At 39.2% G+C, this 24682-nt stretch overlaps 3 protein-coding genes across 4 annotated transcripts; all 3 read left to right on the top strand.

Moving 5' to 3' along the window:
* The first annotated feature begins 2067 nt into the window (after positions 1–2067).
* On the top strand, positions 2068–4980 carry LOC144704823 (alpha/beta-Hydrolases superfamily protein). The gene is made up of 10 exons (XM_078577374.1): positions 2068–2501; positions 2688–2868; positions 2970–3103; positions 3214–3326; positions 3527–3650; positions 3802–3957; positions 4101–4253; positions 4409–4488; positions 4567–4616; positions 4736–4980. The coding sequence occupies exons 1-10, from the start codon at positions 2103–2105 to the stop codon at positions 4852–4854; spliced, it is 1509 nt and encodes a 502-aa protein (XP_078433500.1). The 5' UTR covers positions 2068–2102; the 3' UTR covers positions 4855–4980.
* Positions 4981–5323: 343 nt separating this feature from the next.
* LOC144704813 (calmodulin-binding protein 60 E-like) lies at positions 5324–9094 on the top strand. 2 transcript variants are annotated; one of them, XM_078577353.1, is made up of 6 exons: positions 5324–5714; positions 5834–5909; positions 6242–6300; positions 6809–7308; positions 7377–7537; positions 8168–9094. In XM_078577353.1, the coding sequence occupies exons 1-6, from the start codon at positions 5608–5610 to the stop codon at positions 8828–8830; spliced, it is 1566 nt and encodes a 521-aa protein (XP_078433479.1). In that variant the 5' UTR covers positions 5324–5607; the 3' UTR covers positions 8831–9094. The 2 variants fall into 2 exon arrangements, with proteins under 2 accessions (XP_078433479.1, XP_078433487.1); XM_078577361.1 differs by having other exon boundaries at positions 5326–5714; positions 5859–5909.
* A 13337-nt stretch (positions 9095–22431) lies between these two features.
* On the top strand, positions 22432–24164 carry LOC144704806 (uncharacterized). Its single transcript, XM_078577342.1, has 4 exons — positions 22432–22688; positions 22775–22824; positions 22994–23046; positions 23782–24164. Exons 1-4 carry the CDS (start codon positions 22471–22473, stop codon positions 24061–24063), a joined length of 603 nt encoding a protein of 200 aa, XP_078433468.1. The 5' UTR covers positions 22432–22470; the 3' UTR covers positions 24064–24164.
* Positions 24165–24682: the final 518 nt, after the last annotated feature.

Raw genomic sequence — 24682 nt, 5'->3', positions numbered from 1 at the left:
CTAAATATAAACTAGTGTGGACCTCCTCAGCGTATTGTTTACGGACCCTTGAAAAGGACTATGAATTCAGCTTCAGTACTGCAGCAGGATACAACATTTTCCTTCTTGATTGGAGAAAAATCATTGGGAACTAGAGCTCTCATCCACAGAACATGTAACCCAACTCATGACAATGAGTCAGCCACCAGTCTAAGCCATGATCCTGTCTAACATGAGGGCACAAAGCAAGAGGAGTTAGATCGTCAATTCACCAAGGAAAAGCAGGAGTCCAAAGACATCTTTATTGTCAATGTGGAATATATCTTGAACAATGGCCTATCCAAGCATAACTATGTGACTCTTGAGTCCGAGCTAGGAATGGTGAATATACATTCCTTCACATTAGGGGAGTTACAGGTGTAGCACATGCATGTCAATGAGATCAGATCAGATCATATGCCCTAATTTGTATCGATATGTGTAGCTTTATAATGTATTCCAAAAGCCCATTCCTTAAGGCCCATTAGCAAATGGTGGCACAAGATGGAGATTCTTCTATAAGCTGACGAGATTTGCAGAAAGAGCTTAGAGACCCCTAAAGTGTTCCTAACAAATTCTTCCTCTTCCAGAATCCTCTAACATATTTAACTAGAAAAATATGCAATGTATCCCAAGCACTCCTTTTTAAAGGTGCAAATATTATATTTTGTCATGTCAGACTTTTCATGAGCCACACAACATCTTTTGACAGATTGTAGATGCCTTAGAATATGCTTAATATCTTTTCTTAGGCTGTCAGGCTTTTAATATTCTGCTTTGTCTTATGAGCATTATTTTCCCCTATGTCTTATGTTGTCTTTTTAATGATACTGTCATTATGGAAGATCCAAACCTCTAGTGGCCTATACAAGGCCCCATTTTAACGTTGAAGGATCATTATTAAATTATTATATTTTCTTAATAAAAGTTGTTTCTCCCCTCTAAGTGTTCTCCGTGTTACGGAGCACTCCCATGCTTGTGGAGTCTAGCTCAACAACCTTGTGGACTGAAGGGTTGAAGAGACTAGTTCTGTGGACTTAGGACTTTGGCTGCTTCAAGCACAGCAATGTTGGTTCAAGGGTTCTCTACACTTTTCTTGCGTTAAGGCTGCGTCACTTTAATAATGAAGAAAACTACTCTTGTTTTGCTCTATTATAGATTCTCAGTTTTACTCTCTTCTTCAAAGAAATATATTTTGTAATCATAGTATTTTGCTAGGGATATTGATAGGAACTTTAATGCTTTTCATTGAAGCGCATACGAGCTACTGCAGTCTTGCAGAGACCATAGTTTAGACTTTACTTCAGCTACGAAATTCGAAAACAATATTATTTATTTTCTCGTTATTTGTTCTGAAACTATTATCGGCATACTCAACTGAAAATTCCCTTTTCCCTGTTTATTTTTCAGAAGCTGAATCTAAACGCTCTCTTCTTACCCTTCGAGCAAAGAGACAGCGGGTTTTACCATCATTGGATCAACCCTTTTGGAATCACGAGCCAGCATCTGCTTCTCTCTCCGAATTCCTCCGCCGTCGTCTTCAAATTTGACTATTTCTGGCATGAATAACCCCTTATTAAAAAATATCACTATTGACACTGACGGGGGTGGGGACAGGCTACGGCTGACTTAACCGGCTACTCTTCTTATCCTGTTTTGCCCGTTCGCTTTCGCCGATTATTTCGCCTTCGTATGCGGTCAACGGCGAAGCTCAGGACAAAAATTATCACTCCTATCGTCATAGCTCTCTTTTCATCTCTCTCTCTCTATCTATCTATCTATCTATCTATCTATCTATCTATCTATCTATCTATCTATCTATCTATCTATCTATCTATCTATCTATCTATCTATCTATCTATCTATCTATCTATCTATCTATCTATCTATCTATCTATCTATCTTTCTTTCTTTCTTTCTTTCTTTCTTTCTTTCTTTCTTTCTTTCTATCTCTCTTCTGGAAACGGACAAAATATATACAACGGCTAGACGAGCTGGCAGAAAATCTAGAAGTAGAGAGCACACGTGACGTCTCCTCAATAATACTCCATCTCAGAGCTCGAAACCCAGAGAGAGAGAGAGAGATGTGGGCGGCGGCTGTAGCCCTTTTCCTTGCCTTCTACAGCGTTCACCCTGTGGAAGGGACGGCAAAAGCGCCGGCGGCGCTAGTGTACTTCCCCAGAGAGCCACCGCCGCCATCGCCGGAGACGACGCTGGCGGCGGCGGCGGTGGTGAAGAAGGGTAAGGCGGCGTACAAGACGAAATTCTTCCGTCAGCAGCTCGACCACTTCACATTCCGTCCGGAGTCAGAGAAAATCTTCTACCAGAAGTACCTCGTCAACGACCGCCACTGGGATCGTCGGAGCTCCGCCCCCATCTTCGTCTACACCGGCAATGAAGGCAACATCGAGTGGTTCGCTGACAACACCGGCTTTCTCTTTGACATCGCCCCCAAGTTCAAGGCCATGCTCGTCTTCATCGAGGTCCGTCTTCTCGACCTTCATCTTCATCATCATCACCGGATTCATCTTTATCTTCTTCATCATCTTCTCACTATCATTTTCCTGTTTATATTCATCATTGACATCTTGATATTGATCTCTATTATCATCATCATCTTGCTTTCATTGCCTCGTTGCGTGGGATTTGACGAGGGGAAATGGATTCAGCATAGATTCTACGGTACGTCCAAACCATTCGGGAAGGACTCGTACAAATCAGCAAAGCAGCTCGGTTATCTGACCTCCTCCCAGGCGTTGGCCGATTACGCGGTTCTGATCAGAAGCCTGAAGAAGAATCTGACGGCTGAGAACTCACCAGTCATCGTCTTCGGCGGATCATACGGCGGAAGTAAGAGACGCCTCCACATCTAAAGGGTTTATTTACTTTCGCGAACGTAAGACTTTTACTAATGTCACCTCGTTTAATCTCTCTCTCTCTCTTATTTTCAGTGCTTGCCGCCTGGTTCAGGTTGAAGTACCCGCACATTGCAATTGGGGCAGTGGCGTCATCCGCCCCTATAATGTACTTTGACTCCATAACGCCGACCGCAAGTTTTTACGATGGCGTCTCCGAGGATTTCAAGGTACAGCCGTTAATGGCGAAATAGGATGAACCCACGTTTCTTCTTTTAATTTTCAGTATGTGAGGCCTCTTTTTCTTTCAATTTTTTTCTCTGACTTCTTTCTGGCGAAGAGCGAGAGCGAGACCTGCTTCGAGGTCATTAAAGGTAGCTGGCAGGAGCTAAGGGCGAAGTCCTCCCAAAAAGATGGCCTGGCTGAGATCAGCAAGCTATTCAAGTCCTGCAAGTACTGACGCCTCTCTCTCTCTCTCCCCCCTTCTCTCTATCGCTCTAAAGCTCTATTTCTATTTCTATCTCTCGGGTTAGTTTAGTTATCTCGAGTAAGATCTGAGAGAGATCCTGCCGTCACAGATGCCTTGCTCATCTCTATCTCTCTCGCTCTCTTTATATTTTTATCCCGAACAATGCCTAATAGAGGTCTGGCAGGCCGATTCACTCTGTTTTCTCAGCTCGGGATTGGCTTTGGTCAGCCTTCGTCTACACTGCCATGCTGGACTACCCTACTGCGGCCAACTTCCTGAAGCCTCTCCCAGCCTACCCAGTTAACAAGGTCTCTCTCTCTCTCTCTCTCTCTCTCTCTCTCTCTCTCTCCCTCTCTCTCTATCTCTCTCTCCATGTGTCTATCTCTCTCTCCTTGTGTCTATCTCTCTCTCTATCTGCGCGCTTGTCTCTCAGTTTTGTTGTCTCTCTTGTTACTACAGATGTGCAAGATCATCGATGGGGCTCCCGAGGGAATGGACAAATTGACGACGACGATTGCAGCGGCGAGCTTGTACTACAATTATACAGGCTCGGAGAGATGCTTTCAAATCGAGAACGAGATCGATTCTCATGGTCTCCACGGGTGGAACTGGCAGGTTCTCTCTTTATCTCTCTCTGTCTCGCTAGCTATCTATATATCGATCCATCCATTCAATCCATGCATCCACTAATCCATCCGTCTTTGTAATTATAATGTATTTCGAAATTTTTGTGCACTAAACTCAACCAACCTACCCAGGTGTGCACCGAGATGGTAATACCGATTAGCGCGTCCAATCAAAGCATGTTCCCACCGTACGATTTCTTTTTCGAGCTGTTCGCCGACTCTTGCAAGGAGAAATACGGCGTTTGGCCCAGGCCTCATTGGATCACCACCCAGTATGGCGGAGAGGTTATACTCTCTTTCTCTATCTCTATCTAACTATCTCTATTTGTATATCACCTCTTTTGCCTTATCGTTCTCTGGTGCGGAGCAATCTCTCTCCTCTCATTTTATGCATCTGTGTTTGGTGAACTGAGTTATGTTTATCTCTATATCTTTTGCAGAACATTGAGAGAGCTCTTAAGAGATTCGGGAGCAACATCATATTCTCCAACGGGATGAGGGATCCGTGGAGCAGAGGAGGGTGAGTGAGACCCTTCTCTCACTCCTTCCGTGCTCCCTCTCTCTTGCTTGATCTCTGATCGCCCATTCATACATGCAGGGTACTGAAAAATATCTCCTCCACCATCGTGGCCCTCGTCACCCAAAAGGGTAACTAATTGATTTCTCTCTAAAAGTTCATTCTCGGCATGTCTTTCTCATCTCATCGCCTTCGCTTCTCTCTCTTCTTCCCTGATGTCATCTCTCTCTCTACAATCTGAACATGACAGGGGCGCATCACGTGGACTTGCGGTCGGCCACGAAAGACGACCCGGACTGGTTGTCTCAGTTGAGGAGCCAAGAAGTGAAGATTCTCCAGAGTTGGATCGACAACTACAGAGTCGGCTGATCGATTCCGACCCAAAGTGTTGGGAGAGTAATTCTAAGATAAATTGACTGTCTTCTTAATTACTCTTTATTCTGTGGGCCATATATGTGTATTTTATTGCTTATCTCAGCGGCAAATTTCGATTTCTTTTTCACGGATCAAACGGCTGGACCAAAGTCTAGAGTTATAATAATTATCATCTGCGTTTAAAAATTGAAAGATGATCCAAAAACGCGTACACTGGACAGGGATAGCCGCGTTGCCCGTAATCCTGTGACGTAATGGAAGATCAGTGCCAATGACGTGGTCAGATCGTACCCGTTTAGCCCTGCCTGAAGAGACGTGCAGTGTTAGTGCAACAGTAGTCGTCGATTATTTTATTCTAGACGTTGAATCTTATAATATTGAGAGGATAGTCCAGGAAAAGCATCCGACGGCAGCGATACTCTCCCTGATCTTTCTTCTCTCCGTTTAAACCAGATCCACAGTCCTCTCTCTCTCTCTCTCTCTCTCTCTCTCTCTCTCTCTCTCTCTCTCTCTCTCTCTCTCTCTCTCTCTCTCTCTCGCTCTCGCTCTCTCTAACCTGGTTTCCCTTTCTCTTCCTCTGCGGAGTTGAAGAAAAACCTGTAAGAAGAAAGTTAAGGAAAACTAGCTCCATCTCGGATTAGATCAAGCATAGCTCCTCAGAAGCGTATCTCTTCTTCGAATTTTCTCTGGCTTCAGCTTCTCTCTCGCTATCTGTCTCTCTCTTAAAATACAGAGGGAATTATAACGATGAAAAAGCTCGAGATGAAAGAGAGAGGGGAAAAAAGAGGATTGGATGAGGAGACAGAGACAGAGGAATCAAACAAGAAACAGAAGCAGACCCCCGCTCTCGCCAGGTTCTACTTCTCTTGTTTTTCCTTGTTATTTTTTCTCCTATCGCGAATTTTCTTGGTTTTTATTCTTCGATAGTTGTTCATCGATTCAAACTCCTCTCGTCAATTTTTCTTCCACAAAGCGTGATCGTAGAGGCTATGAAGCAGGATACCCTCCGGCGCCTCTGCTATTCATTGGAGCCCCTGCTCCGCCGAATTGTGAGCAGCTCAATCTCTCTCTCTCTCTCTTTCTCTCTCTCTCTCTCTCTCTCTCTCTCTCTCTCTCTCTCTCTCTCTCTCTCTCTCTCTCTCTCTCTCTCTCTTAGTCTCTCTATCTACCTATCTCTCTCTCCGGTTCTCTTTCTCTCTTACCTCACCTATCTATCTATCTTACTCTGATTCTTACTTTTACTCTTAAACTCTCTCTCTTTGATTTGACATGGTTAAAGGAGTTGGACAATAAAAGGGTCCGAGAGAAGAATTTGATTCGTTTGTAACTAGAAAAAAAAAATTGACACAATTTTCAATCGCGGTAATCTATGAATGAACAGGTCAGGGAAGAGGTGGAGCGCGTTATTTCCGCGACAGGATCTGCGATGTTGGCGCCAAGGTTCCTCTTCCCCCCCTCTCTCTCTAGCGTTTCATTGCTTTTAATATTTTCGTAAATGAATAAAAACGACGAGCCTCAATGTTCATCAAGTGCGGAAGAAAACCCACTAGTCAGTTATCTCTCAAGAGAACCTGTATTTCATGATGCCTAGAATTGTCCTAGATCTACATGACTAAGCCGATTTTCCAATATGAGAAGATCCGCCAAGTAGCTAAGGAAGAATAGTGCCTTCCAAATGACATAGTCCCTAGATACACTATTATAAGATTCCAAACTTTTTTCTTTTTTGCAATTCTCCGGAAAATCAAAATAAATTTTATTTTCATTAAAACAGAATGAAGGAATATGAGGAACAAATCGTGCAACGTTTAGAATACCTATTTATTCTTAGCTGAAGTAACACTGAAATGCTTCTATTGACTCTTCACTATCTGTTGTATGTCTTCTTTCCGATGAGGTTCAATTTCATAAGGTCTTCTTGACTGTAGCATGGATTTCATTGATGCAGATCTTCTCCACCGAGAATCGAAATGTCGGACGGGGGAAACCTCTACTTGCAATTCTCTTCGAGAATGCCGCATCATTTCTTCACAGGAGCAAAGATAAAGGGAGAACAAGGCCTCCCTATAAACATCTCCCTCCACGACGCCAACACAGGGGCCGTCGTTTCCACTGGCCAGGAATCCGCCGTGAAGCTCACCGTCGTTGTACTCCAAGGAGACTTCGATGACATGGACGACGAGCGCTGGACGATGGAGCATTTTCAGAGCTTTGAAGTGAAGGAAAGGGAGGGCAAACGCCCGCTTCTTACTGGCGACCTTCAGCTTACGTTGAAAGAGGGGGTTGGAACACTAGGCGAGTTAATCTTCACCGACAATTCAAGCTGGATTAAGAGCAGGAAGTTTCGGCTGGGGGTGAAAGTCGCCGGAGAAGATGGCGGCGCCGCTGGCCGGCGCATTCGAGAGGCCAAATCCGACGCTTTCTCCGTCAAGGATCAGCGAGGAGAACGTAAGTTTGAGGAGAACGTTAATAAATAAGTTAAGTTTATTTATTAACGGACTGAAATCTAATCGCAGTTTATAAGAAGCATTACCCGCCTGCTCTCCACGATGAGGTCTGGCGACTGAACAATATACGTAAGGGCGGGCCTTTCCATACGAAACTTGCCGATGAAAACATCAACACAGTCGAAGGTTTTCTCCGTCTTCTCGTCAGGGATCCTCTCAGGCTGAGAAGTGTAAGTACTGCACTCTGTCTCTATCTCTCTATCTCTCTATCTCTACCTCTCTCTGTTTATCTCATGATATCTCTGTCTTTCTTTATGTCTCTTTATGTCAGGCAATCTCTCTTTCTCAATTCCTCTTTACGTCATGCAATCTATCTCTATATGTCTCTCTTCATCATTCAATCCATCTCTCGCTCTCTCTATGTCTCTCTTTATCTCATCCAATTTCTCGACGTCTTTCTTTATCTCATGCAATGTGTGTATATATATACACATTCGTTTTATATCAACCAAACTATCTCTCTCTCTATACGCAATCTCTTTCTCTTTGTCTGTCTTTATCTCATGAGATATATATGTCTCATTTTATCTCAAGCAAACTCTCAATATGTCTCTCTTCTTCTCATGCAATCTCTCTCTCCTGTCTCTCTTTATCTAATGCAATCTCTCTCTCCTGTCTCTCTTTATCTAATACAATCTCTCACTCAATTTATCTCCAGCAACTCTCATTTTTATCTCATGCAGTCTCTCACTCTCTCTTTACCCACGTAATGTCTCTCTATCTCTATATCTATCTCCATCTCATGCAATTTATCGCTACGCTCTGTTCTTTCCGATCAAATTCTCCCCGGTTGTAAGCAGGTACTCGGATCGGGGATTTCCCAGAAGATGTGGGAGAACATGGTGGAGCACGCGAGGACCTGCGTTCTCAGCAGCAAACGCTACGTCTACTACCCCGACGCCTCCGCATACTCCGGAGTTGTCTTCAACCCCATTTGCGAGCTTCAGGGCCTCATAAACGACGGCCAGTTCCTTCCCCTCAGCTCCCTTCCCGACACACACAAGCTCCACGTCGAACCTCTCGTCCGGCGAGCTTACGAGAACTGGCACCAAGCCGTTGAGATCGACGCCCGCCTCCTCGGCGAACCTTGCTCTTCATCCCCGTCCTTGGAAACTCATCAATTCCAAGGTTTCTTCTTCCAGAGCTCAGAGGAGCAGATCTCCGGCGCTGCTGAGAATGGGGAGCTCATGGCGGAGGAGGAAGAGGAGGGGATGGCGAGTTCGGTGATGATGTACCAGGACGATGTGCAGTGCTTGCTGAGCTCGTTTGTCATGGGGGATGAAGGGTATTTGGACTTCCAGGTTGAGGCTGTGGAACAGGAAGAAATGGAGAGGGAGAGGAGAAGGGGTAACGGAAGAAGTGCGTTGGCGTGGCTCAAGCTCAAGGCGGTGTTCAAGTGGGTGATTTTGGTGAAGTGGAAGGCGGCCACCAAACGGGCTCTCCGACTGGTGGAGCTTGACTGACCTGTTATGATGTGTGATGTATGGGGCGAGTTAAGAAATTGCTCGCCCAGGAGTGAAGAGTCGGGTTCTCTCACTGTCCGTCTGTCTGTCTCTCTCTCTCCCACACACAAACTTTCACCCCCTGTATAGAAAGTAGAAACAAATGGTCTGTATACGTTTCCATGTCTTTCTCACGTTATGTAAATTTTCTGTATATTCGGGATTTGCCGTGGAAAATCTTGCCAAGGCACATGAAGTTGTATACCTACCTGTGGGTTTGATGTTTATTCATGTCAGAAATTATGATTATGAAGATAGGGAACTTCATAGTTGAAACTATGCAACTACCACATGCATTGAATGACTCCCTTCATGTATACCAAGACGTCTCACATTTGACCATCTGATCAATGTGACAAATCATCAAGTTAGAACTCGAGATTTGTATGGCATTTCAATAACCATGTTCTATATCGTTGGTCCAATATTAATGTCTATAAAACATCATTTGGCTAGTGAAACATCATGATCACCCTGGACTTCTATATTCTGAAGTAAACTTAAACCTGTTTAATATTCTGAAGAAGATGATTTAAAATATTCTGAAGGTAAATCTGTGGAGAAACAATAATTATTGGTTTTGCCTTTTATGGATTATAAACTGAATATCAAAATTGTAATTGGCTAGTTCAAAATTAAACCAGTTAAGCTGTCTTGTAATTCTCTCTTATATTAGATGCATTTCAATGTTTGCTTTGTGAAAATTACACACTTTCCCCTATCATTTTTTAAACCCATAGAGGAGGAATTAGCCTAATTATGTCTTACCTCTTCTCTCTCTCTCTCTTGATGAAAAATCACACTATACAAGCATGTAAGAGATCTCGCCTTCTGAAATATTTTTAGGGTATCTTTTAAATTGGTTTTATTTCTAAGATCATCCCAGAGTGATAGGATTTAGAATCAAAATTTTTATGCAAGTTTGAAAAAGTTACAAGAGGACGACATGTGACCTAGATTTAATTATATAGGAGACCTTAGCCTGAAGGTCATCACTTAGAGATTTTTGTAAATGTTTTGTTAATATATGTGAAGTATAAAAGTTATATATATATTATGTATTAATTATCCATAGCATCATAATAGTAAAATTTGATATGAGATTGAAGAAATTACCATTCATCACAAAGCATTAATCACAATGCGTCAGAAAGCATTTATCACAAAAGGTCCATTCCTTCTATTGGTTTCATGCTCTTTGATTGAAAAATCTGATAATCAAAAATACATTAAGTGGGACCTGTCATAATCATTGGATGGTGTCCATGATTACACCATGATTTTCCTCAATACCATTCATTTTAAAAGGAGTCACATTTCCTTTTACAAGGAAACCAGAACTAATCTTCCAATATGTCATAAAAGCATAATAATGTTGTTTTATATGGAATGTACCTTCATAATAAATATATATATCAAAATATATTGACTCACTTTCAGAAGCTAATAAAATCGCCCATGTCTTTGTGTCAACATGATCGGTTATATCTTCAAGTCTATTAAGGAATAAATATAGAAATAACCCTCTAAAATAATACATTCAATTCTTTTTTTATAGGGTGATATTATCTTTTATATCAAAGTAAATTTATGGTTTTGAATTTTCGTTATCTGATGATATTGAAAAAATATAACCGCAGACAAGGTTAGGTTGAAATATCAAATAAGAGGATAATTAGCATCTCTCTAACTCCTCCGTGATCATACCCTTGAGATATTATTTAAAGTTCTGACTAACATAATAAAAGTAAGTCTATCTCATTTATTTTTTTAAAACCAGTTTTCTCTCTCCTTTGATGGCAAAGGGCAATGAACATGACATTTCAAATATATTTCAAATGATTTAATAAAAAAATCTGATTAGGAACTTCAATGAGGACTCTCCATCAGACTATTCTAAATCTTTTCTGTGAACACTCCCTTTATATCTCAGGAAATTAAGAGTTGCAGGGTTGAGATTGCCACAATCTCTAAGGGCTCTTTGGAAAATTCTCCATTAACACTTCTCAATTTCATAATCATGGTACTAATTGGGTGTATAATATTTTATTTATTCACATATATATATATATATATATAATTCACCATATTTAAGTCTATAATACCCACCATCTCTGTGCATGCATGTCTACTCTATTGTATATCATCATGTTCCTGAACTAATAATAAAAATTTAGGTTCCCTCCTACTACTAGCAGGCCAGAGTAACTATAACTCGAGTTAGTTTTTCACCATGTCTGTAATATTGCTTATAAGCCACTTTCTGGGAAGACATAGGTTCATATTTTGATCTATATTCATTTCAGGTGAATCCCAGAAAAAGATAACGTTGCATCTAGATAATGTGTGATCGATACAGATAATGTTCTATCATTCCTGACAAGCTTGGGAGACACAAAAGTGGCACAAGTCATATGTAGAGGCAAAATGAGTGGATAGATTCTAGTCCCCAGAGATGTGAATTTGAATCACAATTATTGATCCTAAATGCCTCCAACATAAACAATCATCAATCAGTTGTACCATAACAATCATCAAGTCAAATTCACTAAGGAGATGTAATGTCCTTGATTTCATAAACTGACATTAGTACTAAGTGGAAAGAGGTTATAGAACATATATGTAATAGAGTATGATGCAACTAATAGAGAAGGCATATGAATCACAATGACAAATTGTTACTCATAAAGCTGGAAGACAGATGACGTTTCATCATCCTTCCGTTTAAATTTCATCATCTGTCATTGTCCGTAGTGACTAACGGATGACTAAACGGTTGGATTTCCGTCATACATCATTAGCCGTCTGTCATTCGTGGCGAATGACGGATGACAAAAATGACGGAGGAAACAACGGTAATGACGAATGACTTTTACCGATGATGAATTTTTTAATGTACTCACGTAAGCAGTAATCCAACTGCAACATAAATATACAGATAAAAAAAATAATGCTGAAAATAAATCACTGTTTGACTACATACGAGTGATGCATGTGAAAGATAGCCTCTACATGTGAAACTAACCGCGCAAGTAATTACATGTGTTCATTAGAGTAGCCTGTAGCCTAGATTACCCTGTATGACTCAGCAATTCGTTCGATCGCTAACACATTCAATGACTTTCTCTATTCATCAGTTAAATTGACAAAAACTGGTGGCAAGGACAATTCGCTGGCAGATTCTTCAGGAAATATTTCACTAGAAACATCAGAATACTGATCCAATTCCGACATGGAAACATCAACAACATCATTTCCAGTTAGTTCAGGTGTCGCTGATGGTGCTTCGAAATCTTGGTCAAGTGGAACTGAAAGAACAGGCAGAGATTGCCCACCCTCCAAACCCTGATCCGACGAAATATGACTCTCTTATGCTGCCACTTTGTCATCAGAAGAACATAGGTTTTTGAAATCGCCATTTCACTCTTCAAAGTTGAGGGTGTTAAGGAGTCAGCACCCCCAAACGAGTGTGTCAAATCACCACAGTAAGAGGCCAGCTCGCTAGGGACTTAACCAAGATTAGTTAGTAATAAATCAATTAAATACCATATACTCATTAGAGACTTAGTGGATAGGATTCGATATAAGTTCAAGGATAGAATAGGATTAAAGATAGAAGGTGAGGATTAAATCATAGATAGAAGGTCCACAGGACCGATTCAATGGCTGAGATCGGTGCACCCACACTTTTATAATGGTAGAGATTAAATGCATCCATTATAATAGTTGAGACCACGACACCGATCAACGGCTGGGATTGGTGCACCCACACTTGTTATAACGGTCAAGATTAAATGACTATTTCAAATATATATCTGTTGTGACTGTTACAACAGATATGTAAATAAAACGGAAAGTTTCTATTTACAACTACAACCAATGTAAGGTTTGAATCTACATGAAATACAACGATCTAGCTCTCCACTTCTATTCTTGGTGTTCTTCTTCTTCTTCCTTTCTCTTCTCAATTTCTTCTATCTTCTCTTCTTCTTCAACTTCTACTGAAGATCTTTACATGGTATCAGAGCCAGGCAATTCCAGTATGGGAGAAGAAAGACATGCTTCCTATGTCGCCATTCCGTACACTTCGAGTTCCTCAAGCATAAAGATAGTTGGGCAAGTGCCCATCGTCATTCCTCCCGGAGTCACCATCTCGATCAAGCTCGATTCAAATAATTATCAGATGTGGAGGAACATCATCCAGCCTCTTCTCAATGGGTATGACTAAATCGATTCATTAACGGGACTGTATCTCCCCATGTTTTCATCACAAATCAGCAAGGAAATACAATGGAAAGTCCAGAATTTGAAAACTGGTGGAGGATTGATCTGCAAGTTCTTGGCTTCCTCCACTCCACCATCTCTGAGAAAATTCTACCTTGTGTTGCTAAAGCCAAATCTGCAAGAGAAGCTTGGGAAGCGTTGGAAAGCACATTTTCTGGAAGAAACCAATCCAGGATAATAGATTGAAACAGAAAATTCACAAACATTGGAAAAGGTACAATGTCTGTTGATTATTATATCAAGCATTTCAGGTCAGTAGTGGAAGCTTTGGAGGTTGTGGGGCATCTGGTCAACGAGCCTTCAAAAATTTATACTTTCTTAAGAGACCTACCCCCAGAATATTCATCTTTTGTTATCAGTATCAATGCTAATCTTGATCACATAAGTTTTGAGCAGATCGTTATGAATTTGAAAGCCCATGATGATTACTTAGTCCATCATCACAAAGGAAACGGAAATGGTTTCCCCCTGATGGCACATTCGGTATAGAAACAACCTTACATGAACAACGATCATGGGCGTGGGTCAAGAAACAACAACTAGCACAACTACCAGAAATATCCAACTGAGCAAGATCCTAATTCAAGATCAGAGAATTGGCCTGGCCGACAACAGGGTTCAAACAGAAGAAGGGGAAACCAGAATTATCGACCTCATTGTCAATTTTTTCCCAATATGGACATAGAGCTAGAGAATGCCAGGAATTTATAACATTGTCTTCAGGCACTCAGCAAAATCAATCTGGAGGGAAACCACAAGCTTACTCTGCTGAGCAGCAAGGTTGGTACCTCGACAATGGGGCTACCCATCACGTCACAGCTGATCTGAGGAAGATACAATAATCCCAAAGCGATCAAGGAAATGATCGACTCCATATAGGTAACGGCACAAGTTTGAACATTTTAGCCATTGGAAACTCAAAAATTAGTACTTCTGATAAAACACTTTCTTTAAATAGCATATTACATGTTCCATCTATAACTAAGAATTTACTTTCTACTCAGAAACTCACTTTTGACAGTGATGTTTTTGTTGAATTTCATGACTCTTTTTGTCTTGTGAAGGACAAAACAACCAACAAAACTCTCCTTTCGTGGAACAACTAGAAATGGGCTTTACTACTTGGACGAGCCCAATCCTTAAACTGCCTACATTGGAGAAAGGGCTTCTGAAGAAATCTGGCATTGGAGATTGGGACATCCCCAACTCAAAATTTTAAATGTTTTGATTCAAAAATACAGTCTTCCTTTTTTTCATTCCCAATAATCAATCATTTGTGATTCATGCAATATCTCTAAATCTCATAAAGTACCATTTTCATCCAACTTCCATAAAACAAACAATTGCCTCAAATTAATTCATTCTGATCTATGGGGACCATCCCAGGTATTGTCCCATTCAGGTTTCTCATACTATGTTGTATTTGTCGATGATTATAGCAAATATATTTGGATTTATCCTTTAAAGAGGAAAAATGATCTCCTAGATGTTTTTGGAACATTCCAAAAGCAAGTAGAAAACCAATTTTCATCTAAGATAAAATATGTACAAGCTGACTGGGGAGGGGAGTATCAGTCACTCCACTCCTATCTTAAAACGCAAAGGATTGTCATCACACCCCTGAAAAAAACGGTACAGAAGAACGAAAACGTAGACATTTGATTGAAACTGCACTCTCACTGCTTCATCAAGCCAAATGCCTAAAACATTTTGGGATGAAACAATTGTGACAGCAGATTTTCTCATAAATTGCCTAAGCACTCCCATCTTAAATAACAAACCACCCTATGCAATTATGTTTTAAGTGTAAACCGGATTATAATGTTCTTAAAACCTTTGGATGCTTGTGCTACGCATATATTAGACCATAGGCTAAACACAAGCTAGAGCCCGGGTCAAAAAAATGTGTGTTTCTTGGATATAGCGCATTGCACCTTGGATATAGATGCTTGTCTCTCCACACATGTAAACTTTTTTATCTCTAACCATGGTGTATTTTTTGAAAATTCATTTCTGTTTTCACAGATGAGTCCAAGTTTCCAAAATAATGGAGTACTTGGATCTTTCCATGATGATTCTGAGCATCCAAATGCTCAAGATTCTGTCATACACATTTGATGGTCCAGCTGACAATCAAACCTCTCACATGGAAGTTGAGACAACTGACTCATTACGCTCATCTTCTGATACTCAAACTACACCTTAGTCATTTCCCAATTACTCCTCTATCCAACTTTTCGATCCTAACAATCCCACAGAATCCGAGATTCCTACTCTAGCTACATTAGACTACTCTTATGAACCAGGTGAAATTCTAAAAACAAAACCAGGTAAAGACATTTATCTTCATCTGATTCCACTCAAAAAATCCTATCCTTAACAGCCATTAGACATCCTATGCCACAATGTTTTTCAACAACTTTATTGCAAAACCAAACTAGGGAATTAGTTCCACAAAATCCAAATTTTCATGTCATCAGATGTAATGGGTTTATAGAATAAAATATAAACCCAACGGTGACATTGATAAGTACAAAGCCAGGCTTGTAGCAAAAGGCTATACCACAAGAAGGTTTTGACTTCTCTGAAACATTGAGCCATGTAATTAAACATACAACCATCAGATTAATACTTTCCATAGCAATGAGCATAATTGGGCCATTCACCAATTAGACGTCTCTAATGCATTTCTGCATGGAGATCTAGATGAGCTATTCTCTGCATTCAAAACAACGTCCGCACCATTGTCCACGCTTGGCCCAGTTGCAGTTACCCGACGAGGATCGAGACGATGTGGATCCTGAGGAAATTCAACTATTAATCATTGACAAAATAACATTAATCCCCAAATAATTGGTTCAAGTAGATACTTTTTTTGAAGAAACATTCCAAGTAGAGACTATATTACTCTTATGGGATTGTGCTTTGTTTCAGCAGATTGAATTTGCGTTGCATTAGGCATCGATGCACTAATTGCTGATGAAATTCTGGCAAAGTCAGCCTCATAATCAAAAGAGGATGATCTTCCTGCTTTACTGTAAAAAATCAGAATCTTTGGCCAGTATCTCATATTTAAGATCACCATATTTGAGAACAAGTCAGCCTGCATTTGTGATAGTAGAATATCTAGGGATTTTGCTCCTCTTTCCCCTTCGTCCAAGAGTGCACAGCCCATAATAATCATTTTTTCAGCAGGCATCAGCTCACTATCCAGCAAAGAAATCTTGGAAAGGGCTCCATTTCCTGAATCGACATCACTATCAACTAAATCATGTTGTGGTTTAGAGAGAAAAAGGGGGAGAGAGGCAACAGACAAAGATGGAAAATGGCTGGAAGGGGGGGGGGGTGTCAAGGAGGTCTGTTCCATCACCGGGACATCCGTTCCATTTGTTTACTTCAATGGACGATTGACGGAACGGACGAATGGCAGACTCGTGAAGGTGAAGAAACGATGATGAATGATGAAAATGACCAAAAAATTTCGTCGGACAGATAACAAAACGGAAGTCCAATCTGTTCCATTCCGTCCGTTCGAAAACGTCATTCATTTTCATCCTTCGGCTCTAGTTATTAAGAGGCACAAAAAGCTTTATCAATCAGTGGCATATGTCTTGTCCTCAGGTCATCAACGTGAGTTGGTCAGTAGATAATCTTATATTTTTATCATTATATATGTTTTTAATAATAGTTATATTTTTAATAAAAAAATAAATGGATTCTAGTTAGGCATAATGATATCCTCTCATTCTTTTTAGTGCCTGGCTTTTAGATACCAGAACATCCATGGTAACAAATAGAAATTCAGAAAAAGAAAAATCGACTCACAAACTTTGATAATTATTTTAAAGGCTCTGCATGTGTGCATTTTTTTGCCTGTTCTTTATATTCCTAAACAGATAATGAGTACTCTATTATTAGTTGAAAATAGTGGTACAAAAGTAGAATCAAATACTCAAGTTCTATATCCAATATCATAAACACACATGCCAATAGTACTTCATTCATTTGATTTTTCAACAAGTCCACACCCTAAATATTTTTTCTCTTGGTTTTGATTGCATTTTAATTAATGATGATGATGGAGGAGGCAAGTAATAGAGAAAAAGAGAAGAATAAATTTCAAAAAAGGATGAGACAACAATGAGTCATCGTCATCCTTGTTTTCATAGAAATGATGTGGTTATGATGGATGATAACACCCTAAATTTGGTCTTTATTTCATGCTATTAGCACAATTTTATGCAGTTAAAGAGCTTAAAATAGGGTTGTTATCATTGACTTACATGAAAATACTGTTTTCAAGTGATTTCTGATTTTTCCTTAATTTTCTGTTAATTCTATGAATTTTAAGGGATTTATTTGAGCTTGAAATGATTATTTTTGAATGAAAACGGCAAGTTTAATATTTAATTTTGAGATTTATCAGTACAGGGATGAATCAGGAAAATTTCTAGAATTTTCTAGGATTTTTTAGGATTTTTCTGAGATTTATTTTAAGAAAAAAAGATATATTTATAAGAAAAAAAGAGTATTAACATTATTTTCGAACTTTGAAGGGCCTTTTCGTAAAGATATGATTTAAAATGTTATGGGGTTTTATTGCAATTATTTAATTTTTTTTAATGTTTTTAGGAGAAACCAAAGGAGAGAGAGTGCGCAAGGGGCATATACACAATTACTTTTGGGCGGCGTCCAGCAGCAATTCCAGGATTTTTAAGGACTTTTCTGCAAAAAGGAGAATTCAAAATGCACTTGCCAATGAGAGAGCGACACGTCATGGCGTGTTAAAAAAAGAAATGAATAAATAAATCAATTTAAATCCAATGGATTAAATTGGTTTAAAATTGATTTATTAATAACTTTTGATCCTGAAGTCCGATTGAGATGATTTTTTTATGTATCTGTTCGTCTTGATCCCCTCTTTCTATCTGTATAATTGGATCATTAATATCCAGCCTATATTGATAGATAAAAATTAATTACTAAAGGGGGGTAAATGGTGATTTTTACCATGTAACCTAAGTATAAAAGCTAAATTTCGAGAGGGGGAGCTCATTATTGATGGTGCTCTATCACAGCTGCAAGACAGAGGATCTCCAGCTTGGATCAACCTATTTGGTACTTTTTCCTTCATTGTATTTGAATTTTTTGGTGTATTTTGGATGCTGTTAGTTGAATCTCGTAATTGTGCTTCTTAATTTCTGTCTGAACTTCTAAATCGCTTGGCTTGAGCGGCATGTACAAGCCCTGACTAGGATTGAGAGGAGAAATTGAGAGATTTACCTGGCTATTCAAGTGCATTTCAAGAAAACTATAAAAAAACATAAAAAGGGTTAACTTTCTAGGAGATTGAATTTCCCATTCCATTATTCAATAGAGTAGTTGTTCCTGAATTATGAAATCTACAAAATCAACCAAAACACATCTAGCTATTCTTCTTAATCTCTCTAATTGACTTCTTTGATCCTTTCCATTGGATCAATTAATTCAATTTAGAGCCCCATATTTCTTCTACTTCTCTCATATATTCTACCCCCCTTTCCAAATTTCTCATCTAATTAGGGTGATTTAATCTTTGTTGAAGATTAAACTAACCCCAATTAGGTTCAAATTATTCAAGAAGAATATCAATTGGATTCCTTACTAGCTTCCCTTGGACGACACTCGTACTTATCACTACACATCTTAAGTAGAGTTTTTATAAATTTTATTGTATAAGCTAAAATTGACGACGACAAGGGTTTAAAATTGCATAAAATTTACCCCTATTTTTGGCTTATCAATGGACTTATTATTGACGTCTCCCTTTTTCATACAGTTGATGAGGAATCTTGACTTGGCATTGTTCTCTTACCACTCTCCCTATTTTTTAATACTGGTGAGTCGCCATCTTCCTATTTATTTATCTGTTTCTAGGATGGTTAAGGAAGATTCCATCCTCATCATTCTTACCTTGGACGATAAGGAGGATGACTTGTCCACAACATTGTCCCCAGGAGATCTTGAATTTAGCATTGATCAGGCTAATCAATCTGTCCATAATTTATTGGCCCTGTACACGACATAGCCAATCATTCATGCCAATAAAGTTACCAATACTAACACTAGTTTTATCATTATTCTCTATCAATATCATTGATAAGCCAAAAATAGGGGTGAATTATGCAATTTTTTTCTCCCTTATCGTTATTGATTTTAGCTTATACAATAAAATTTATAAAACCTTAACTTAAGATGTATAATGATAAGTATAGGTATCATCCTAGGGAAGCTAGTAAGGAATTCAATCAATTATCTACTTGAATAATTTGACCCTAATTATAGTTAATTTAATCTTCAATGAACATCAAATTACCCTAATTAGATTAAGAAATTAGAAAGGAGGGTGGAAGAGATGGGAAGGATAGAAGAATCAGGGATCTCTAGATTGACTTATTTGATCCAATAAATAGAATCAAAGGAGTCAAGTAGAGGGGTTAAGAAGGAGATTTGGTTTTAGTTTGTTTTGGGGAAATTGGGTATCCAAATTCCCTAACTACTATATCATAAAGACAATCTAATATTTCTATATTACTTGACTTGAGCGGCATATAGATATTCCATTGATCTAGAGATTCTGCAATTGATCTAGATATTCCATTTGCACATTAAGAAAAAAATTTATAAAAAAGCAGTCCAGGATCAACAGGAAAATTCACAAATTTGACTAATATAATCCAAATTACACTAAAATTGAAATACAATGAAGTAAAAAAGTACCAAATACAGATGATCTAGACTGGTTGTCCTCTCTTTCTTGCAGCTGTGACAGAGCCCCTTCCAGAATGACCTCCTAAACTCGAATTTCTACTTTAATACTTAGGTTAAATGGTGAAAATTACCATTTTACCCCCAATAAGTAATTAATTTTTTCCATCGATGTAGGCTTGATCTGAATGATCCAACCATACAGATAGAAAGAGAAGGTCAAGATGAGTACATCCATAAACAATTGATTTCGATTCGACGTCAGGATCAAAAGTTAGTAATAAATAAAAATTGGCAAATCTGAGCTGTTGGATCAATTTTCATTTATTTTTTAATAAAAAAAAATTCATACATGCAATGTTGCATGGCTCTCTCATTGGTAGGCAAAATTTCAAGTCCAATTGGCGGGTTCATCCTCGGTGCGCCACGTACCCCCTGTTGGAAATAAGGAAAAATAAAAAAAATAAACATAGTACACTGCGATTTGCACGTACCTATGCGTTTTTACCAGCGCAATCCACTCACGCGCCACCACGTCACCTCCCGTGCATGAGAGTTGTATGCGCAGCACGGGTGTGAGTTTACTGTCCACAGGAAGGACTTATCTCAACGTATTCAATCCGTCGGATTCATTTTCAATGGACGAGATCGCATCATGTGTCCTCGCAAAATTAAGGTCGAGTTTTGCGCAAAAGTCCTGAATTAATTCACGCGTGCAAACGGATGCCGCCCAATAAATTTTTATGCATATGCCCCTCCGCTTTCTCCCTCCTCCATAGTTCCTTAAAAACATACAAAAATCCCGATTAATTTGATAAAAACCCTACAAATATTTTAATTAGATCTTTGCGCCTACAATGGGTGACTGAGAGCCGTTTTAAGGGCATAATTGGAACGAAAATTTCAGAAAAAATCCCTCCTTTAGAAATTTCTTTAAAACTCCTATTTTCTTATAAATTCCCATAAAATTGATAAAATTCTATAAAAATCTAGAAAATTCAATAATTCATCTCCACATTAAATAACATTAAAATTAATTTTTAAACCTGCCATTTTCATTTAAATAGAATTATTCCAAGCTTAAATAAATTCCATATAATTCATAAATTAATAGAAAATTAGGGAAAATCAGAAATTACTTGGAAAAATTAATTAACATGTAAATATATGATAATAACTCTATTTTAAACTCTTTAAATGCATAAAATTATGCTAATTACTTGAATTAAATACCGAATTCAGGGTGTTATCAATAATTATTGTCGTGTCCTTCCAAGTTACATGTATTGTTTATCAGTATACATTACCTTCCATCATATTGTAATCCATAATCATCTCCGTTATTATGATAAGTAATGTTTTTTATGATGACATATACTGATGATGGTAGTAACTGATACTAATAGTCGATTTGTATTTTCATGCGGCAGCCCCTTAGTTGGATGAATGGATCTATTATGCTTAATGTTCCACCAGCCAATCAGATCAAATATTTTAAGTGTTTGATAAATAGTCTTATAGCTTGAATGAACCCTGATGTCCAATCGAAATCCAGCCCAAATGATCATATTTTTTATGATTTTTATATCATTCAACAATCAAACAGGAGATATCTTTTAATGTGATCCGATCTGATCGGACAATATTAACCCAATCCTTTATTTTCCTATATTTTTTCAAATATTTTTGGTTCAGTATGGTTGGATGAGATCCAGTGCAGTGTGCAGTTTGGAAGGCTACACAACACACCTGCACCACATTGTGTACATTACTAGTCTCATAATGGACTATCTGATAGCAGATGTCCAAGAAAACAAGACATTATGATATGACGGTATTTGATATCAGATAGATATCAGATGTTTGTGCAATATGGAAAAAGTGGAGGATTGCTCAACTTGAAATTTGAAAGATGTAGATAATCACATAATTGTGCCCGGTGTGGGGCTAAATTGTCCCTTGTTGACTATAACCAAGGAAAGTCTAGCCTCGCTTCTCACGAGGTCTATTTTGCATTTTCTGCTCAGTCAATGCATATGTTAAATCGTTAACATGTGCAAAAGATGCCTCGTCAGTACTCTAAAAACTAGTTAAAATGAATGATACTAGCATTAATGTATAAAATTAACTAACCGAACAATTAATAATTTTATATATACGCAGACGAAGAAGGTTTATTAACTTAATTACACACTTATATTTTGCCAACTAATACCAAAAAAAATTTAAAACATATTTGAATTTTTACGTCAAATATCAGAAAAACCAACGTCAAGATGATGGCAGATGCCACTACAGATATGGATATCGATATCGAATATAGATATCGGATATCAGTACTGGAACGACCGATATCTAGTCATCGGAAAAGGCGCATATCGGGTTTCCTCGTTGATATCCGGTTCGTCATCCGGACGGTCCGCCCCAATTTCGGACTAAATCCCGGTCCGCCCCGGTCCGGTCCGACCGGATTTCGAGCCCGCGCCGTTCTTAAATTCCTTGCGCTGTTCTTGCTCAGCCCTCGAACGGTGTCTTCTTCGATTAACTTAGCAGTCGCCTCGCGGGAGGAGATGATCGGGAGATGCAGATGCCTGCTGTGGAGAGCAGGCGCTCGACAGATGAGTAATTCCGGAAGAAGAGGTATGTGCGCGGCGTCCAATGGCAAGATCGACAACGCGACGGGGGAAGTGATGACTAGGGAAGAGGCGTATAAGAAGATTCACGATCTCGATTTCACCACCGCCGCGAAGATCCTCTTCACGGCGGCTCCCGACAAGAAAAAATTTGGGTGGGCATTTCTCCATTTCTGAAAAAAATTACGCCTTTCACATATTTATCTGTTGATCGTCATCGTCGTTGATTGTCGTGGTGCAGATTTGACTTTCACCTGGTGCAGTTTTTCTTCGCCTGCTTGCCTTCGTTAGGTATCTCTGTTTTCATCTATTTTGTTATTTTTAATTAAGCGTAGTGCTTGTCTGTTGAGCTTATCGCCGTACTCTTTCTTTTGCTTCAGAAGGAGCACGGATGTGCCTACCAGATAGGCCGCTCTTCTGGTTTTGTTTTCCGCAAAGCTGAGTAGAGTTTTTGTGGCAGCTGTGTATCTGGTGGCTCAGTACGCGCGCTACGATATCCGAAGAATGGAAGCTGTAAGTTCTTCCCCCATGTCGGTATAATCTGCGAGTTCTTCTGATCATCATTCATGAGATCGATTCTCCGAACATTCTTTCTGATTGGAGTTATAATCTTTTATTTCATGCAAACACAACTGCTCGTAGATTATGCTTTTTAATGATGTTTGTTTATGCCTGAAGTGTGAATCAAGGTATACTGTTACCAATGATGCTTGCTTGGATGAGATTTCTTCCATGATTAATAATCTTATTCTGTAGTCTGCATTCTTCCATCATTGCTCATCTTCTAACTTCAGTCTCCTTTGTTCCATGATTGGTGAACCACTCTGCTTTCTGGCGAACACAGTGGAACATGGATTAAGATTAGGAATGATGTATATTTTTGTCTAGTCTGAATCACAGTATTTTGATGCCAAACTAAGATTTCTTGGATGATATTTTCTTTCTTGATTGATCATCTTCTTACTATAGAAAGAGAAAACTGATGAGCATCTCTGCTTACTTGCAAACACTGTGGAGAATGGATTATGATTGAGAATGGTCTATCTTTTTGTCTACCGTTTGAATATTATAGTATTTGATAACAAAATTTTAGATTTCTTCGATGAGATTTCCCCCCATGATCGATTTTCATCTTACTGTAAAGAGAGAAAGCCGTGGAACCACTGTGCTTTCTCAATGCAAAGTCGCACACGTCATTTCTAGACCTTAGTCTTCTGAATTGGATTTTGCAATTTGATTTTTTTGCAGGAGGTGGAGCTGAAGAAGAAGGCGGAGGAAGAAGAGAGAGCCAAGCGAGCTCTGGAAGAAGAGAGAGAGAAGAAGGCAGAGGAGGAAGCATTCGGTTCAGAGATAGAGGAGGTGAAGGGACGATTGAACGCGCTGGAGGAGACGGTGAAGGAGATCGCAGTGGAGACCAAGAAGATAGCAAAGAAGAACAGGCCGGCGGCAAAGATTGACGAAGATGCCGCCGGAGTGACGAAGGAAGAAGTGCCGCCTCCTGTTGACTCTGCTCTTGACTCGTCCAAGTAATGTGTAGAGATGGAGAAGAAGCTTGAATGCCATGTTACACATGACTAGCCCATGTCATTTCTTTCTTTTGAAGTGAACGGGCTATTTCATGCCTATCTATCTATCTCTCTTCATTTCTTCTTCACTGCAGTAGATCTTTAATCCTTTTTCTCTCTTCCAAAATTCTCTTCCTTCTTGGCCTTGCCTTAATTCTTGTTTTTTCGTCAAGATTGGGCTCTGTGGGATGAAGTGCCCTTGCTCACTGAGACTAATGTTTTACAATGTTAGCTTCCTAATATCTTTTTTTCAACAGTTGTCATCATTAATTTGGGTCACCCCTCTCTGTTACTCTCTTAGTCTCTCATTCCTCTCTCTACAAACTATGTATCTCCATCTCCTTTCTGTATCATCGCTACCTCTATCCCTATAACCTCGGCCATCTGTATCTCTATTTCTATCTGTAATTTTATCATCAACTTTATCTCTGCTCATTCTCTCTTGGTCCCTCTCTTTTTTTTCTTTTTTCTGGTCCCTCTCTCTACTATGTACGATCTGTAATGCTGTTTCTACCTCTATCCACCTCTCTCTTCGTCAATTGAAGTACTCGTAAATACACGATTATATCTATAATGGTGAACTG

The sequence above is a fragment of the Wolffia australiana genome, chromosome 1 (genome assembly GCF_029677425.1).
Source record: "Wolffia australiana isolate 7733 chromosome 1, ASM2967742v1".
Taxonomy (NCBI): Eukaryota; Viridiplantae; Streptophyta; class Magnoliopsida; order Alismatales; family Araceae; genus Wolffia; species Wolffia australiana.
Note: the sequence above shows the minus strand (reverse complement) of the source record. Positions and strands in the feature narration are given on the sequence as shown.

What these genes read in the sequence shown, in the direction of transcription:
- LOC144704823 (XM_078577374.1), top strand. Translation starts at nt 2,103, where the DNA reads ATGTGGGCGGCGGCTGTAGCCCTTTTCCTTGCCTTCTACAGCGTTCAC. An exon ending in TCCACGGGTGGAACTGGCAG is followed by an intron (nt 3,958 to 4,100) that starts GTTCTCTCTTTA and finishes CAACCTACCCAG; the next exon opens with GTGTGCACCGAGATGGTAAT. An exon ending in GGCCCTCGTCACCCAAAAGG is followed by an intron (nt 4,617 to 4,735) that starts GTAACTAATTGA and finishes TGAACATGACAG; the next exon opens with GGGCGCATCACGTGGACTTG.
- LOC144704813 (XM_078577353.1), top strand. Translation starts at nt 5,608, where the DNA reads ATGAAAAAGCTCGAGATGAAAGAGAGAGGGGAAAAAAGAGGATTGGAT. An exon ending in TCTGCGATGTTGGCGCCAAG is followed by an intron (nt 6,301 to 6,808) that starts GTTCCTCTTCCC and finishes TCATTGATGCAG; the next exon opens with ATCTTCTCCACCGAGAATCG. An exon ending in ATCCTCTCAGGCTGAGAAGT is followed by an intron (nt 7,538 to 8,167) that starts GTAAGTACTGCA and finishes GGTTGTAAGCAG; the next exon opens with GTACTCGGATCGGGGATTTC.
- LOC144704806 (XM_078577342.1), top strand. Translation starts at nt 22,471, where the DNA reads ATGATCGGGAGATGCAGATGCCTGCTGTGGAGAGCAGGCGCTCGACAG. An exon ending in CGCCTGCTTGCCTTCGTTAG is followed by an intron (nt 22,825 to 22,993) that starts GTATCTCTGTTT and finishes TTTTTGTGGCAG; the next exon opens with CTGTGTATCTGGTGGCTCAG. An exon ending in ATATCCGAAGAATGGAAGCT is followed by an intron (nt 23,047 to 23,781) that starts GTAAGTTCTTCC and finishes ATTTTTTTGCAG; the next exon opens with GAGGTGGAGCTGAAGAAGAA.